The following is an 18,303-nucleotide window of genomic DNA, read 5'->3' on the forward strand; positions in this document are numbered from 1 at the left end:
CTCCATGGAATTTGCTGGAAACGGTGTGGCTCCTTTCTCTTTCCACAGAGGATTTATTTTGAATAGCTAACAAGGAACGATGCTGATGTGTCTGAGGACCAGGAAGGGAAGGAAAGACTAAGGGCTGACCTTCCTCCCAGCCTCGCGGGAGATGCCGTTGTCGTTGTGGACAATCTGAGGGCAGAGCTGCTGGAGAGAGCGCGGTTTATGGCCAGAGATGGGACCCCGCTCTACTTTCCCTCAAGATCCTAGGATTCCATGAACCCTCTTGAGCCCATCTCTTGCCTTGGCCTCTGGTCACCCAATACTCATCTCTGAGCATACATTGCCTGGCTGGTGAACATGGTGGATGGAGAGATTAGAGGACAGAGAGAGAAATGGATGCCAGGGCCAAGATCAGTCATCTGTCCCTCCTCTCATCTCTGGCCGGGTCCTCCAGCTTGGCTCTTCAACCCTTACACCGGACATAACAAGCCAGGGATTGGGGCTGGCCGGGATTTTGCCTCGTCTGAGGATGTACTGGAGGATGTGTTTCTTCCAATGGGAACTCAAGAGATGACTAGGAGACCACTGAGATGCTGCTGAGAGTATTCACGAGGAGGTCTGGGTGGCCCAGTGACAGTCATCTGCATAGCATTGGCGCCTGACCCTGTGGGCAAACAGTTTGTAGGCCAGGCTGTCTGTCCCAGCCTTCTAGAAGGCCAACAGGTAGGATGGGGCCCCAGCCTTCCATAGAGCTGTCAGGAAGGGTGGGAGGGGTGGAGCCGTGGAGACAGCTGGAGGTAGGAACTCCCGGACACTCCCTACATTTCACATTGATGAATGGTGACAAAGGTGGCTGGCGGCGCTTTCTCTACACAGCATGAGCTTTCGTGATGGACTAGACTTATGGCAATGGTTGTGATTCACTCGAATGTTCCATTGAAGGTGAATGGAAAACAAGAAATTCTACTTCCAAGGTAGACACAACTCTTGTTCCTTTTCTTCCCCTGCTGCCAGGAGCATCGAAGTGGTGCAACGTAGCTGCTGTCCTTCCGTCCTTTCTCCAGCTGGATTCCCATGGGCAGGGGAGGAGCCTGGCAGGCAGGTCCCTGTGGGCACTGGGAAGGGCTCCAAGGTGATCAGAAAACCACAGAAGGGGACACAGAGGTCTCTGGATGTCATACCAACAGTGGGGGACAGCACCACCGGTCCCTCTCACTCCTTACCCCCTACTCCAGCAGCACAGAGGGCGGGGCGCCCTTTCTTTTCACACCACAGGCTGACCTCTTGGGGTAGAGAGCTGAGAAGGGCGAGCCAGCTGATGTCTTCTTAGAGAAGGCAACACTGAGCTCATTGCCTCTTCTCTCGGCCAAGATTTGACCAGGGCGGGACTCCCAAGAGGAGGAAGGGGAAGTAGCAGCACAGATCCGTCCTCGATCCTCGGCTTCTCACCATGCCATGGACCCTGTCAGCGACTCAGGGTCAGCCACAGCAGGGCAACACATCTGACATCCCTGGTCAGGCCTCTCACCATGGGCCTCACCATCCCGACTCAGTGAGGGTGGGTGTTAGCAAAGCAACTGAAAGAGAAGGGCTCCAGCGAGCAGGGAGAGACAGAGAGAGGCAGGGAGGACAGCTGCGCAGGTGGTGCGGCTGGCGCCAGTCGGAACTTGCACTTGGTAAAGATGATGATCTAGACTGAGGCACGGCTTGGTGTGTCCCCTCCAGGGCAGCCCTGGAGGACGGTTCTCAGCTGTCTAAGCTCATGAGGGTTATGACTTGTTCTAGTTTGTAGGCCAGTTTCTGCTTCCCACACTGGTCATCGTGGTCCAGAGGGCCAAGGATCTGTGGAAGGACGAAAGACAAGGATTAGGCTCTCCTTCCTTTCTCCTCTCCTCTCTCCTCCTTCCTGTCTCCTCTCCCCTCTCTCCTGTCTCCTCTCCCATCTCTCCTCTCTCTTCCCCTCTCTCCTCTCCTCCCCTCCCCTCCCCTGTCCTCCTCTTTTCTCTTCTCTCCTCTCCTCTCTCTCCTGTCTCCACTCTCCCCCTCCCCTCTCCTCCTCCTCTTCTCTCCTGTCCTCTCTCCCCCTCTCCTTTCCTCTCTCTTCTCTGCTCTCCTCTCTTCTCTTTTCTTCTTCACCTCTCCCCTCTTCTCCTTTCTCCTCTCTCTTCCCCTCTCTCCTCTTCTCCTTTCCCCCCTCTCTCCTCTCCTCTCCTCTCTCCTCTCTCCTCTATTCCCTCTCCTCTCCTCTCCTCTCTTCACCTCTTCACCTCTCCCCTCTTCTCCTCTCTCTCTGTGTACATTCAGGGATCACACAGTTGGTGTGCACACAGATAAAGCTTGGAAGATATGGATTTTTACACACAAAGCTGATGCTTACGTAGGCATCCTGGGTAATGAGGATGGTGGGGAGATGTGAATTGAATTGTGGCCTCCAAAAAACATGTCAAGACATGAAGCAGTAATTAATATTTTCCTGAGGTGCTTTAAGACTGAAGAAAGAAGCATCATGATCGACACAGGAATTTATGAAGTGGTACTTACTGAAGGGGTTCACTGGCAATGGCAGGGTAGGTCAAGTCTCCACATCCCACAAAGGGACAGGGAGAAGGACTTTGAGATGCTGGAGAACACAAGCTGGCTGAGTGCCAGGGCCCTGGGTCTCCAAGACCACGCCAGCAGGCATGACACAAGAATGACTGAGTGTGGGGAAGAAGATAGTGGAAAACAAGAGTGCAGCCGTATTCCGGCCTCATACAGCCTGTTCTCCTCCACACAACCTGTCGTATCTGTGGTTGGGAACATATTCAGGAAAAGGGTGTTTGAAGATTTTATCAGTTAATTTACCATGAGGTCACACTGGAGTAGCAAGAGACTCCATTTCATAGGCATGGTGTTCTTACAAAGAGAGAGAATGCAGTGGGAAGACAGGTATGCCAGGATCAGAGAAAAGACTAGAGGGAAGTGTCTACAATCCAAGGAACATCAAGAATTCCCAGGAATTGGCAAATGGAGTTGAGAGAGAGGCGAGGAATAGCTTCTCCCTCAGGGAAGGAATCAATATGGCTGATACCTTGATTTCATATGCGTAGGAGGGTGAAGGGACAGCACAGGTGAGGAAGACTCTCACTGAGATGGGTTGATTCAGTGACTGGGGTCATGGAGGTAGGTGTGTCGGAGATGGTGAGATTGGCGCAGGATAGGACAGAGGTTAGGGCTGTTGTACATAGGGTCACTATGAGTCACAGGCGACTTGACGTCACATAACAATAACAACAACAAAAACAACAACAGTTTTCTTCTGGAACTGTCAGACAATCATTTCCGGATGTTCTAATTCACTGGTTGTGTGGTAACCCAATACGGCAGAGCATCATACTCTACAGAATAGAGGGCCAGCAGAAAAGACTTCCACCCAGGTGGACTGACACAGTGGCGGTAAAAATGGGCTCAGACACAGGAGAGACTGGGAGAACGTTTCAGGACCAGGCAGTGTTTGGGTTCCTAAGAGACAGAACTCCCTTGATCACCGGCTGACAGCAACAACAGGTGGTGTGAGAGGTGCCTGTGTGAGGTACAGCATCTGTGTATCAGTGTATCCAGTGTATCAGCACCCGTGTGTCAAAGAGCACAAGCAGGTGGCCACACCGTTGTCCTATCTGGATAAACACGCACATTCTAGTGCTCTGCAAGGCAGCTTTGTGGAGCCCCATGAAAGGACGCTACCATTTTGTACGTGTTAAACGGCAGACAGTTCCAGAACCAACGTCAGAGTGTGGTGCAGAGTCCAGCAGGAATATGATTTCCTGGGTATTGAGAAATCCCGCCCCTCTTTCCAAAACAGGAAATTCTTCCCCTTCAGCTCCCTGGATCCTGAAATCACATTATAAAAGTCACTTGGCCTAACCTGGCCCATGAAAAAAACAAAACAAAACACATCTCCCTAGAGGAACAATGTCTTAACTGTCACTGGTCATTAATGTCCAGTCCACAAGGCTGACCAAAGCTTGTTCTGAGCTCAGACATTGGTGGGGGTCAGTGACAGTGAGGGGCTGTGGTGGATGATGGAAGATGTGTTAGAATTTCACCTGGGATCAGGAGATAGGAGTTTGAATAATGGCTTCTGCCAGGTCTAGTTGGGCGAAGTGGCACAAATTTTGTCCTAGGGACACTTGCGTTCCTCATCTGGAGCTCACAGGACTCTCTACCCCTCTCTCGTCTGCTCCAGGGGGAAGAATGGACGGGTATAAGAGGCCTCAGCACAATGTCTTGACCATGAGATACCTGGGCAAGTATTAGCTGTATCTATTGGTGCTGGAAGTTGGCAGGGCAGGGACCAGAGAAGGTCCTGGATGGAAGAAAGCTCTAGAGTTCTAGGTGCTCAAGCTTTGAATTCACTGCCTAGTCCATTAATTTAGTTGGGGAGACCAAGGGAGACATGCCAACTTCTCAGCTGGCCAACCGCTTCCATTTGCTGGCATCATCATTTCATGAAGGTGGGATAAGTGGGTGAGTCTCTACTTATAGACTGGACAGTCCTTCCCAGTCATTTGGCCCTGAGATATTCCACACTGTCCTTAACTTCTCTCATGTCACCACGGACAGGTAGAAACTCTGCCTCTATCATTGACCAGCAGACTGATACTAAGGATCCTTGGCCAGTGGGACACACTATGACTTCCTGTCACTTCAAGTCCTCAGTGCTGTCCTGTGGGACACCAGGCCCAGGCCTGGCTAGGGCTTCTTCCCTCTCCTGTAGTCCTTGGGAAAGCTGGCCCTCCCTCACTTAGTCCAAGGAAAGCTGGGCCTGGCTCACAGTTTCACTCAGCTCAGATGCAGGGAATTAAGTTCTGAACCCACCTGGTCTAGGTCTGCATAGCCAAGAAATAAGCCAGTGTCTGAACTGGCTGTTACTTTAGTTGCACAGAGAACACAACCACTGAAAATACCCTCCATTCCATGCCATGCTGGGCCATCCCAGTCATCTCACCCATCCCATCCCATTCTAGTCATTCCACTCCACTCCAATGCACTCCACGCCACTCCATTCCACTTTTTACCCCATCCCATCACACTATAAGGCTGTGCCCATAGGAGTTAAGAAGTGCTTTTTTAAATAGCACTGATCACAGCAATGCAAAAAGAAAATAGATGCAACAGTGGAGGGGAAGGAGTGGGACATAAACACAAAATGGGAGTAAATATAGCAAGAGATATTGATTTGTCTTTTCAACACACGGGGCTTTTACACACAGGGCTTGGTGAAGTAGTGAAGCAGATCATTGTCCAGGGTCTCAGTATTCAAATGAGCCTCAAGTCCTGGGTGGCAGGAAGCTCTGGCAGAGGTGGGGTGCCCATGGGGTTCTTGGTTCCTAGGATTCCTCCTGTCCCCACCCTTTCCTTTCCCCAAGGGCCCAGAGGGCAGGCTCACCTCCTCGCTGTACTTGCCCACGTAGGAGAAGATCTCAGACAGCGCACTCATGGTGTTGAACTCGTTCATATGCATGCGGGACTGTTCGGCCAGGTAGGCATTCATGTCCTGGTCACTGATGGCCGGCATCTTCCCGATGTCTGAGTAATACCTGCAAGGTGGAACAGGAAGAGAGAAGCTGGGTCTGTGTGTGTTCAAGAGAGTTAGGTGCTCTCGGCACTGCATCTGGGGCTACAGGCCAGCGGGCACTGGAAGTGGTGACTGACTGTTGGCCATGGGGACTTGGGCACCAAGGGCTATCCTCCCTCTCGGCCTGGGCCAGGGAGCACCCACTGCAGCTACACAACAGGGGTCAGAGGAGGGACTGAGGAGTAATTAAGACACAGCAGAGTCAGACCAGGGGCAGCGCCCACGCTATGGGCCAGTCTCTCATCAATGGCAGACACGCGAGGTCCCCGGCACGACTCTGGGGGAGCATGCCTCCTCCCAGGTGCCCTCCCTCCCTGGGGTTAGACAGGAGGGGCGGGGCTGCCGGGGGAGAGACTAGCAGAAGGCAATCAGTCACTGTCACCTGCAGCTGTGCACTGCTGTCAACTGGTTAATTAGATGCCAGCATTTACATTTTTAATTTCTGCAATTTGACATTTTACGCACCAAACCCCAACTCCCCCACCAGGAGGAGTTGTACAGCTTCCTAATGAGGAATGAAGGGCCCTGGACCCCCAAAGACAGCCGCTTCAGCCCCTTGCCTGTGAGCCTTCTGGCTTTTCGGCCACATGAAAAAGACTCCCCTCACAAAACAAACACACACTCAAAACATGAAATAAAACAAAATCCCCAAAACCTGATGCGGTGGAGTCAAACCATTACAGCCTTCTAGGACAGAGTAGAACTGTCCAGTAGGGTTTCCAAAACTACAGTCGTTAGAGAAATGGACTGCCACAGGTTTATCTCAGAGTGCAGGCTGGTGGGTTCGAACCACTGACCTTTCAGGTGGCATCAGCGCATTTAACCACTGTACTACCAAAGCTCCTTTTAAAGCATCCGAACCCAATGTTGTTGAGTTGACTCTGGCCCCCGTCAACCAGCAGGACAGAACAGAACTTCCTGGAGGGTGTCTAAGGCTGCAAACCTTTATACACACAGATGGCCTCCGGCGGATTCGAACTGATGTCCTTTTAGTTCATATCTCAGCACTTAAACTTCTTAAGAGACCAGATAACTGCATGGCATCAAGAAAGGAGGAGGCGAGGGAACACTGGAAGCCAGCACAGGGCGGAATTGGGTAGGGCAGTGGTCAAGGCTGGGCCTGGGATAAGGCATGGAATTTAAGGAGACTTCACCCTGAGGGTCATGTGGGCACGTGAGCTAAAGCCTGTAGGGGGCGCTCTCTGAGACCTGGGCACAGTCCTGACCTGAATGGCCCCATGTCCCTCCTGCCACCTCCCTCACTGTTCCGACCTTGAATCTACCAGCCCCGCATCTGTCCTCACATCTACCTCCTCCAGTCTGCTCTCAGGAGCGGGCGACAGGCTGACAGGGTGGCACACGTGTGCTGCCGTAGTGTCAGGCTCCAGGGCCGGCTGTGGAGTGACAGTTCAATTTGCTGCCAGAGCACCCGCAGCCGGCGAGGGCTGGTGAGGGCTGGGGTGGCAGCCCTGCTCCAGGCCATGGCCGTGCTGGGAGCACCGATCTGTCATTCGCTGGCAAACTGGGCAGGCAGAGCAGCAATGAATGACATCTGTGCCCTCTAGCAAGGGAAGGGGCTGGTCAGAGGGAAACAGAGAGGGATGTGCCCTCAGGAACTCAGCACATGCCAAACACACAGCGCCTTGCTGGGTAGATTGTGGTCTCTGATGCCACTAAGGTCAATGAGGAAGACAAGGTCATGAGCACATGGTGACTCAGTGAGCTGGCCCTACCCATCCCTGTATCTGGGCTCCAATGTTCCCCTATCGTCTGTGTCCACCTTCCGTCCCTTCTTCCATCTGCAGAACTCCAGGACACTCCTGTGACTTTCTGGTTCGGTGTTTAATCTTCTAAGAGCCTGACATGTCCCAGCCCTGGGTCCCACTCAAAGCCCAGCCTAACTTCCAGAAACAAATCCATTGCCATGGAGTTATTCTGGCTCACACGAGCCTACAGGACAAAGCAGAACGCCTCATCGGGTGTCCAAGGCTGTAAGTCTTTATGGAAGCCATCTGTCTCGGCTTTCTCCCCGGGAGCAGCTACTGGGTTCTGACCACTGACTTCTGGCTAGTAGCCTGAAGCTGAGACTAAGACCCTCTGCTGTCGTACCAGTGCAGGCCCACAGCAACCCTCCAACCCTCCATCTGGTCTCTGAGGCTGGAAGTCTTTATGGAAGGAGACTGCCCTTTTCTCTCCTTCTGAGTGGCTAATGGATTTGAACCACCAACCTGCTGACTGGTAGTCCAAGATGGTTCTGAGTAGTTTATTTCCTCATGACACTTGAGGTGCAAACCTCTAAGGACAGACTTGATTTGTTGCTATGCTCACTCAGGAACAGAGGGGAAGATCCCACCTTCCATGATGGAGTTGTTTTGTCAAGTACAACTCATAGTGACTCTGTGAACAACAGATCTAAGCCTGTCCTATCCTGTGCCAGTCTCTCAATCTCTGACACATTGGAGCCCATTGCAGCAGTCACCATGTCAGTCCGTCCTGTTGGGAGTCTTCCTTTCTTTCACTGACTCTCCACATTTCTAAGTATAAAATCTCTTTTCAATGACCAGCCACTCCTAGTAACATGCCCAAAATATATAAAACAAAGCTTTGTCAAATTTTCCTTCAAGGACTTGCATCTTCTCCAAGACATATCTGTTTGACCTTTTGGCAGTCCATGGGATATTCAGTACTCATCTTCAACACCACAGCTCAAAGGCATCAATTCACCTTCTGTCATCTTTGTTCATCGTCCAGCTCTCAGATGTATAGCAAGTGATTGAAAAGACAATGGTCTGAATCATGTGCACCTTACTCTTCAAACAGATGTCATGGTTCCTCAGTAATTTAGTGAGGTCACTAACAGCCAACTTGCCCTATGCAATATGTCTCCTGACTGCTGGTACCATGGGTGTTGATTGTGGATCCCAGGAAGATGAAGTTGTTGGTAGTGGTCCGGCCACTGGACCATGGCAGAGAGCCAGGTTCAACTGCTGCCCAACATGCCTCATGTGCAGCCACCGCCTGGCAGGGGAGGCTTGCTTTGAATGCTGTGACACTGAGCAGGTTTCCATGGAACCTCCAGACGAAGATGCCAGTAAGACTAGCCTGGTGCTCCGTGGAAAAACCGCCAATGGAAAGAAATAACCTTACAGTCACAACCATCCAATGGCAGGTGGCCGTGAAGATGGCACAGGGCAGGGCAGTGTTTTGTGCTACTGTGCATGTTCACAACAAACAAGGGTTAATTTGACAGCAGCTAAAGCCTGTGTGTGGAAGACCCCGTCCCTCAATGCAGAGAAATCTCTGCTGCAAACAGCAGACCCCTGTTCTATCTTCACAGTGGTTGACCTAGCGCAGGATACAACCCATTCATCTAAAGAGCCTATATAAGGGGAGGGGGGAGGGAAAGAGAGGGGGGAAGGAGGGAGGGAGACAGAGAGACAGAGCCAGAGAGACAGACAGTGACCCTGCTCAATTTTGAATGGATGGATAGAGGTAGGGCTTGGAGTTCAATTCTTTGGGTGGACGGAAGTAGGACCTGGAATCTTACTAACATTGTGCCCCTTCTCCTCCCAGCCTGCTCAGGGCTGGGCAGCCCCTGCTCCCTGCAGAGGCCAGCTGAGCTGTCTGGGCTCAGCCCCTCGGTCTGGGATGGGTCCTCATGGCTCTCCGCTGCGGTGAGCACAAATGCTTTCTCCTGGGTTCTTGCTGGGCTGGCCTTCGTGCTGGGCTCTGCCATGGAGACGCATTATTGATTGTGAAGAATGCAATTAGGCCCCGTTAATGAACTTCAGACAAGTGTCCTCATCAGCTGGCTCCATAGTGAGGAAGGGAAAGGTTGCCTGGGCTCCTGCACTTGAACTTGTTCTCAGGGATTCAAATGTGCACGTGAGCTCTTCCTCACAACGGACTGGTGCCCCAAAGTCCCCCAGATCTAGCTGTGGAGATGGCTATGCTAGGAGGCTGACTGAAGCCCCAGCTCGCCGGGCAGGCCAGGGGTCCCCTTGGCCGCATCCAACTCTCCTTCCTGCTCTTGCTTGTACCACAGTGGTGAATCATCACTCTCTGGCTCTGGCATCAGCCCTCAGGGAAATGTTGCAAAGAGCCAGCCTGGACTCCACCGACAGCCAGCCTCACAACCGTGCGCTTCTACGGCAGCAGGAAGACTCAGTGTGTGCCCCACTAGTGCTTTTGGGAAGCTGTATAGATCATTCCTCGAGAGGCTGGTGCTCTCAAAGGGCCCAAACTGAGAACAGGATGCTGTCACCATCCTTTCAGCCACTTCAAGGGTAAAGACACAAAGACAGAGGACTAAGATATTCAGAGCCCAGGGCTCTGATGCTCCCTGGACACAGCCTTTCAAGGCCAAGGAGAGGATATTCTTTAGAGGATATCATGCTTGGAAAGTGGAAAGTTGGCAAAGGGGAACAAGACCCTCAACTAAATGGATTGACATGACGACAGCAATGGGCTGAAATGTTGCAGAGATGATGATGATGGCACAGGATAGGACTGGGCTCAGACCTGTTTTCACAGGGTCGTAATGAGATGACTTGATGGCACCTAACAACAACAAGGTACAAGTCTGTCCCTTTCTGTCCCTTTCTCTGCCAGCACACTCACCCCTGCACTCTGAGTTCCCTCTGCTACAACTTGTGTTGAATGCACGCCTGCATGTCCTCCTTGACCAGGGACAGACGTGGTCTGCAAGGGACAGATCAAGTCCACTGCATAAAAGTGGCCAACCCACCCGGGACGGAGGTTGAGGTGCATGTGACCCCAGGAATAATGAATAAGTTAATGAAATATCTGCACCTCACCTCCAGGCCTGCTCCCAGAGAGAACTGTCACAGCTTCACATGTTTGAATAGATGACTTTCTTTAGGATGCATATTTGAATATTTAAAATTCTTGACCTTTTTCATGCCATGACACGTGTGATGGATGACATTCAAATGTGTGGCACACCCCTCGGCAATTCCCCCCAGGCTAACCGTGACTCCCCGCCCCACTGGGTTCCTGTGGGGCGCAGCCTGCTGGGCTGTGAACGCGTGAGGATGGTGAGGCTGTGGTGATGTGAGGCTGGGGGGACAGCACTGAAGCTCTCCTAGCGTATAGCCAGTACAAAATGAAGAACACTGATCTGATATTGGTAATGAAGAAAGACTGCAACTGAACATGACACACCGTTTGTCACTGAAATCTGCTTTATCAGGTGACTGTAGCACTTAATTTTTAATGGGAATCCACGAGAATCTTCTCCCTTGCCATAGATTTGACTACAGCTAAACAACAAACAGACACGGCTTAGAGAAAGGATGCCCAGATTGCTCTGTGGAGGCAAGGATGGTGAAGCTTCATCCCACATACTTCGGGCAGGTTGTTAGGCGGGGCTGTTCCTTGGGAAAGGATGTCATGCTTGGCAAAGTAGAGGATCCGTTAAAGAGAGGAAGACCTTCATCAAGATGGACTGACACAGTGATAGGAGCAATGGGCTCAACTGTGTCAGAGATGATGAGGACGGCACAGGATAGGACAGGGTTCAGAGCTATTGTTCATAGGGTCTCTGTGAGTCGTACTTGACTCAACAGCACATAACAACATCAACAAAACCTTAATACTTGGGCAGAGACGGTCTGCTGGGGTCACCAACCGCTAGCACATCAAGACATTTGGGAGCAGGATGAGATGGGGAAGCTTGAGAGGAAAAGTGAGAGAGTGAATGGAAGATGGTGGACAGGTCCTTGAGAAGGTGAGTAGGAACGTGGGGAGCAGTAGGGGTGGTCGGTCAGGTGTGAGAATAAGTGAGAAGGTGGGAGGGTGGATGGTGAACTGGTGATGAGAGGCAGGAGGGAAGGAGGTGGGATGAGAGAGTGGGAGAAAAAGTGGGTAGAGGACGAATGGGAGGATAGATGGGAGGGTGAATGGGAAGATAAGATAGCCTGGAGGAGACAAGGAAGGGAGGATGATGGAAGATGCTGGGAGGATGGAAGGGAGGATGCTGGAGGAGAAGAGGAGGATGATGAGGGATGGAAGGAAGAGTGATGGGGAGAAGGAAGAAAAGATGATGGAGGATGGGAGGAGGATGAAGAAGAGATGGAAGGGAGGATGATGGGGAGAGAGAAGGGAGGATGGAAGGAGGATGCTGGGAGGATGGAAGGGAAGATGTTGGAGGATGGAAGGATAATGAGGGATGGAAGGAGGATGCTGGGACGATGAAAGAAAGGATGATGAGGAGGGAAGAAGGATGAAGGGACGAAAGGAAGGATGATGGAGGGTGGAAGGAGGATGATGAGGGGATGGAAGGGAGGATGCTGATGGGGAGAGAGAAGGGAGGCTGATGGAAGATGGGAGAAGGACGGGAAAGAGGATGGGAAGGAGGACAGGAAAGAGGAGGATGGGAGGGTAATGGGAAGAAGGAAGCGAGGATGATGGAGAGTGGAAGGGGATGCTGGGAGGATGGAAGGGGACGCTGGGAGGATGGAAGGGGACGCTGGGAGGATGGAAGGGGATGCTGGGAGGGAGGATGGAAGGGAGGATGCTAGGAGGGTGGAAGGGGACGCTGGGAGGATGGAAGGTGGATGGGCAGAAGATAACATGAACGGGAGAGTGCGTGGAAGGATATGGGAAAGATGAATTTCCAGGAGACATTCTGTAGAAGAGCTGCTGATAGAATCATCTGTGCTCTCTAAACAGCAGGGTTTATGAGGTTTCATGAGTTTATTCGCTTTTTGTCCCCTTTGAAGAGGTCAGCCAGGCTCTGTGGTTTGGCTCCACTAATGTGGAAGATCCTCTCCTAAGGGCATGGGGGTCCAGCCCACCTCAGCGAATCACTGAGCCCGCGTCCTGCTCAGCTCACCACAGGAGGAGGGCTCTCCATCATCCTTTTCCTGAACTAGTGGCTTCCTGTGTCCTTGAAAGGGTGAGGTGGACATCAGGATCTTCCAACTGCACTGATGTGGCCCTAAGAACAACCAGGCACCCCCTCAACCAATCCTCAGAGCTGAACCCAAAAGCACAGGAAGGTGAAATTCAAGCTGGGGCTCTGGCCAGCCTCCGCTGCGAGCATGGGATTCACTCACTTCATCAGCAGGCAAAGGGGTGCTCGCTCCAGACTCACTCCCAAACCCTCAGACCTGCTTGGCTGTCTTCCTGCTCCCGCTGTCTTGTTGCCCCAACCCAGAGTGAGACGAGAAAGCATTTTCAAAGAACTCGAAGCACGTGAATGATGGCTTTCCTAAGAGCACCATTGGTTGCTAAGAAACTAGTGGGATAAGAAATGGAAACCATCAAGCCACTCCTAAAAATAACCAAGTGGACCAGGGTTACTCGTGACCCCGTAGCAGCTGCGTGGTAGAAATCTCATTTACACTGAGCGGAAAGGGGACCATTAGCCGGCGCGTGCATCCGTCTCACCCGCCACTCTGTGCCAGCCTGTTTGTTCGAGATGTGTCCTTTCTACACATGCTTGCTGAATGACCTGTCTTCCTGGGACTTTATCGCAGTGACAAGGTGACAGTGTGTGGACAACCACTGCCCCACCCTGCCTCTTCTCTCTGCTAAAGAGCAGGGGACCACACAGAGGGCCTGCTGCACTGTCAGGGGACTGAGCCCAGCTTCAGGTGAAGGACAAGAACCTCTCAGACATGATCTGACACAGAAAGAGAGTCAGCTCCCTCCCCAACAGGCAGAACTGGCTCCGTCACAGTCTGATGGGAGTGGAGGGAGTCTCAAAGAACACAGGGGGAGGGACATCAGCAGAAGCCTGTGGGCAGAGCTATGGGACTTGGTTGACCAGCCTCCTGACCACTCTCAGTAGTTCCTTTTGCTCAAAGGAGGTGACTCTCACGTGTAAAGATGGGGTCCACCCTCACAACTGAAATATACTGTAGGTTTTATTTCCAGCACGTGTGTCAAGCACTGTTTCTGAACTATTTTTCTTTTCAGAAAGGCACCAAAGCTGGGTTCTTCCCAGGGTTTCTTTAAAGCTACTTGGAAGCAACTTGGTACCAGGAGTCAGGAAATCAAAAAACATATTGAAAGTCTGCAGTTAGGGACCTCTCCAAATTGTTGATGAGTAATGATGTCAGTTTGAGGACTAAGGTGCATCTGATTCAGGCCACGGTCTTTCAGATCACTTCCTATACTTCTAAGAGCTGGACAACAAATAAGGATGACAGGAAAAGAACTGACATCTTTGAGCTGTGGTGTTGGAGAAGAGCACTGAACATCCCATGGACAGCCAAGGGAACAAACATGTTTGGAGCGGGTACAGCCAGCGTGTTCTTTGGAGGCAGGGATGATGAGGCTTTACCTCACATACTTCAGGCATGTTGCTAGGAGGGGCTACTGCTTGAAGAGAGACATGGTGCTTGGAAGGGTGGAGGGTGGGTGAAGGAGACCCTCAACCAGGTGGATTGACATGGTGACTGCTGCAGTGGGCTTTAGTGTGTCAGTAAGTATAAGGACGGCACAGGATAAGATGGGCCCAGATCTGTTATTCATAGGGTCACTATGAGTGGTACTTGACTCAATAGCAACTAACAACAACAACAACAACCACAACAACAAACACTTGGAAGCAGAAGGAAGGGAGTGTGAAGGTGGGGTGGCCATGAAGACTTGTGTAGGTTGTACACTGTGTGCTTGGCCAAGGAGGTGAAAAGGGGGTAAGTGCACGTCCTCGGCTCAGCACCACGGGTGTGTGGACTCTGTCACAGACTCTGGTGTGAGGTTACATTGTGCACCAGGGCTAAGTCATTAGGAGGTACACTTTTCCTGATTCATACAGAGGCATCATACGGGTTTGACAAACATGTAAGTATTGGAAAGAGTAGAAAAACTGATTTGGGAGTCAGCTGAGACTCTGTCGTCAAGCTTCATCTCAGCCACTCACAGTATTTAAGGTGACTTTGTCACCTTTTCCCACTTTCCTGTGTGTTAAATGAGGGTCACCTTGATGAGTAAAGAAGACTCACTGGGTTGCCTTGCTCAAATGGTTGGTGCTGGGCTGAGAAAACTCAAAGCTGGGTGATGAGAGTATGTGAGAAGACCAGACCACAGGACTGAGCAAGGGCCACAGAGTCGCAGGGTCAGCTCTCCAGGGTGACCCATCACGGACAGTGGGAGGAGAGCTTCCACAGTAGGGCAGATAGGCAAGAAATGTCTGGAAATCCACTTTTGAAAATTGAAACAGAAAAGTCCCAAACTCACTGCTGTCAAGCCGATTTTGACTCACAGTCACCCTCCCTTTGGTTTCTGAAGCTGTCAATCACAGTAGGAGGAGAGGCCCACCTTCCTCCCTTGGATCTGCTGGTGCACTTGAACTACTGGAGATGTGCGATCCTTGGGATAGCAGGACAATTTGAAAAACCAATGGAACATAGCAAGAAACACCCGATGCCCAATGTAGTGCTGCACGATACTGTCAGATGTGGAACTGGCTCAAATCATAGCAATAGTTGAAGAGAATGAAGCCATGCCCAACCCCGCACCATCTTCACAATTTCTGCTGTGCTTATGCTCACTGTTGCAGTCACTACTTCCATCTTCTTTCTCAAAGATGAACACAAAGGCACACAGAATACACAGTGGCTGCAACAGGGGCTCAGATACTAAAAATTGTGAATACAACGCAGTCCCAGGCTTTGTTCTGTTTCACACGGCGTAGTATGAATCACAGCCAACTTGTTGGCACCTAACAATACCAACAGGCATAGGTTTTCCAAGGCCTGTCATTTCAGAAGTGGACAGCCAATCCTTCTTCCTAGTCTGTCTTAATCTGGGAGCTTTACTTTAGCACAGTGTCTGACAGACAAGTGCTGCACCCAAAGCAGATGATAGAGAAGCAAACATTTATGCAGCCAAGCTATTAAGAGCATGATGCATGGAGAGAAGACTGAAACACTCAACAACTTCATCTTGCTTGGATCTACAAGTAATAACCTTGGTACCAGCCGTCAGGAAATAAGGAGATGCATTGTACTAGGAAAATCTGCAGTTAAGGACCTTCCCAAGTTACTCAGGAGTTGTAATGTCAGTTTGAAGACTAAAGTGTGTCTGATTCAGGCCATAGTCTTTATGATTACTAGCCATGCATCTGAGATCCGAGCAATGAATAAGGATGAAGAAGAATTGATGTCTTTGAGTGTTAGAGAAGAGCACTGAACATCCCATGGACGGTCAAGAGAACAGATATGTCTTGGAGAGGATGCAGCTGGAGTGCTCTATGGATGCAAGAATGAGGAGGCTTTGCCTCACATACTTTGGACATGTTGCTAGGAAGGACATGATGTTGAGAAGGGCGGAGGGTCGGCGAAGGAGAAGACCCTCAACCAGGTGGACTGACACGGTGACTGCTGCAGTGGGCTCTCGTGTGTCAGGAAGTATGAGGATGGCTCAGGACAGAACAGGGTTCACATCTTTTGTTCTTAGGGTCACTGAGTCACACTCAACTTGACAGCACTTAGAAACAACAATACAAGAAAATCTGTTCTCCTAGGCTATCAAGAGAACAAACAGGTTTGTCCTGGAGAAGGCAAAACCAGACTGCTGCTTGGAAGCAAGGAGTTTGAAACTCTGTCTCACATACTTCTGGACATGTTTCGGGAGGGGCCAGTCCTTGGAGAAAGACACCATGCTTGGAAGAGTGGGAGGTCAATGCAGGAGAGGAAGATTCTGGATGAGATGGACTGACACAGTTACTGGGGTAATGGGGTTTGATGTGTCAGAGATGGTAGGGCTCAGAGTTGTTGTTCATAGGATTGCTATGAATCGGTCGACTTGACAGTACATAACAACATAACATTGTGTGGAGAAACAGGGCTCTGTGCCAACTTCTGGAATTCCTCAATTCCTGTCATGAGTGTTGGTACGGCTGGGAGTGTGGCTGTGATCACAGCATCAGGCTCCATAAATGACCATTCTGTGAGTACCAGTCCATGTAAGGAAGGACCTCTCATCCCTGCTCCATTGATGTGCCCTAACTCTGCACGCCGGGCACTCACCTCTCCACCCAGCTCTTGTAGCTGGGGATGTCCTTGGCATACAGCAGCTTGTTGGAGGGTGAGTCCTTGCCCAGCCGGTGCTCCGACGTGGAGCAGGAATCCATGAAGGTCTGGGCCACCACTGAGAGACAGGCGTCCGTGATGCTGTTCTTGTGGATGTCAAACACGAACTGTGGGTTCTTGATCATGTTGACCCAGAACCTCAGAGGCAGGCTGCAAGGAGAAAAGCAGCAGAGTTTCAGATCAATGCTCCATGGGACTGGGGCTTCGCTGGGCTAGGTCTCTGGAGAGGGAGAGAGGAGCCATGGAACTCCAACTTCCAGAACCTTCATGGGTCTGAGAGGAAGGAGCCTGGGAATGGCACACATGTGCATGACTACTAGCTGAGAGGTTGGCAGTTTGAGGAGGTGCTTGAGAGAGAGGCTTGGCAACCTGGCTCCAAAATGTCAAAGGCTTGGAAACCTGACTGAGAAGGTCTGCTCTGCACTTGGACGTGAGTCGGCACTGACATCATGACAGCAGCCACGTGTGTCAGCAGCGGACGGGGGGCAGGTCTGGAGGGCCTGGATTACATTCAGGGAGCTGAGGCTCAAGGCCGAGGAAGCCTCCTGGCGATGCACTCCTGGGATGTGTGTTGTTGTTGTTGTGTACTACCAAGATGGAACCAACCTATAGCTAACCCTCTAGGGGGGTTTCAGAGGCAGTTTAATCGCATAGGAGGAGACTGCCCATTTTTCTCCCATAGAGGAACTGGTGGATTTGAACCCCATTCATTTGGGTTTGCAGTGCAGCTCCTTACCACTAGGCCACCAGAGGTGACACTTGCTGTCTACTTGCAGGACTCATAATCTGCCCTGGCCCGCAGGGTCCTAGGGAGGAAGGAGCCATGTGCATGCTCTCCAGTGGGATGCCTGCTCTGTCTCATCTCACCGGCTGCCCCAAGCCCTGTACAAGGAGCAGCCAGCTGTAAGGAGCAACCTGGAATGTCCTCCTTGGAGTTTGTTCTCCACCAGACGCTGTGTGGCTGGAAGGGGGCACGACAGAGCTGACTGTGGTAGATGTCTCATCTCATCTCTCACGGGCGCCTTGAACCCCCACACTTGCACCTCTTGCACTCTGTCCCTTCTTACCACCCCTTTATTCCAGTCAGTCCCCACTGCACAGCAGGACTTCAGTGAGGAGCGGGGATATGGGTTGTGGAAGGACAGACACACAGTCACAGGCATGCCCTGAGGACTGTGGGTGCTGGGATGGAGGGGAGCACAGGACTTAGTGAGGGACACAGGTGTCATCACATCCCAAAGAAAGAGTGTCCAGAAAACATTCTCAGAGGAAAGATCTACAGGTGGCCTTCTGCTGGGGAAAGGCTGGAGGGAGGTCTGGAGAAAGTACTGCAGGTGGAAGACTTGGTACAGATCTAACTCACCCCTTCTGTCCCCAGAAAGGATACCTGGACATTGGGGGAAGCATGTCCCATCTCTCTTTCTCACTGCCTGCCTTTGCCCTCACTACGGGCTCTCCCACTCTGTGCCTTTCTTTCCCTCCCCTCAGCCTGATGGACATCATGACAGCAACCCCGTGTATCAGCAGTGGGCATGGGGCAGGTCTGGAGGGCCTGGATTATGTTCAGGGAGCTGAGGCTCAAGGCCAAAGAAGTCTCCCGAGATGCACTGCATGGTAGTGGCAGAAATGTGACCC

The 18,303-nt window shown here is 51.5% G+C and overlaps 1 protein-coding gene across 5 annotated transcripts in view; it reads right to left on the minus strand.

Annotated features, from left to right (window-relative positions):
• Positions 1–1,731: 1,731 nt before the first annotated feature.
• The window catches only part of PLXNA4 (plexin A4), a 461,826-nt gene continuing 445,254 nt past the window's right edge, over positions 1,732–18,303 (minus strand). For all 5 annotated transcript variants that reach the window (XM_006887135.1, XM_006887134.1, XM_006887136.1 and 2 more), the window contains 3 exons: positions 16,606–16,818; positions 5,414–5,564; positions 1,732–1,827 (listed from right to left, as the gene is read on the minus strand). In XM_006887135.1, coding sequence (XP_006887197.1) covers positions 1,732–1,827; positions 5,414–5,564; positions 16,606–16,818 — 460 coding nt within the window. The remainder of the gene's footprint in view (positions 1,828–5,413; positions 5,565–16,605; positions 16,819–18,303) is intronic.

The sequence above is a fragment of the Elephantulus edwardii genome, unplaced genomic scaffold (genome assembly GCF_000299155.1).
Source record: "Elephantulus edwardii isolate Elephantulus edwardi_28Jun2011 unplaced genomic scaffold, EleEdw1.0 scaffold00055, whole genome shotgun sequence".
Classification (NCBI taxonomy): Eukaryota; Metazoa; Chordata; class Mammalia; order Macroscelidea; family Macroscelididae; genus Elephantulus; species Elephantulus edwardii.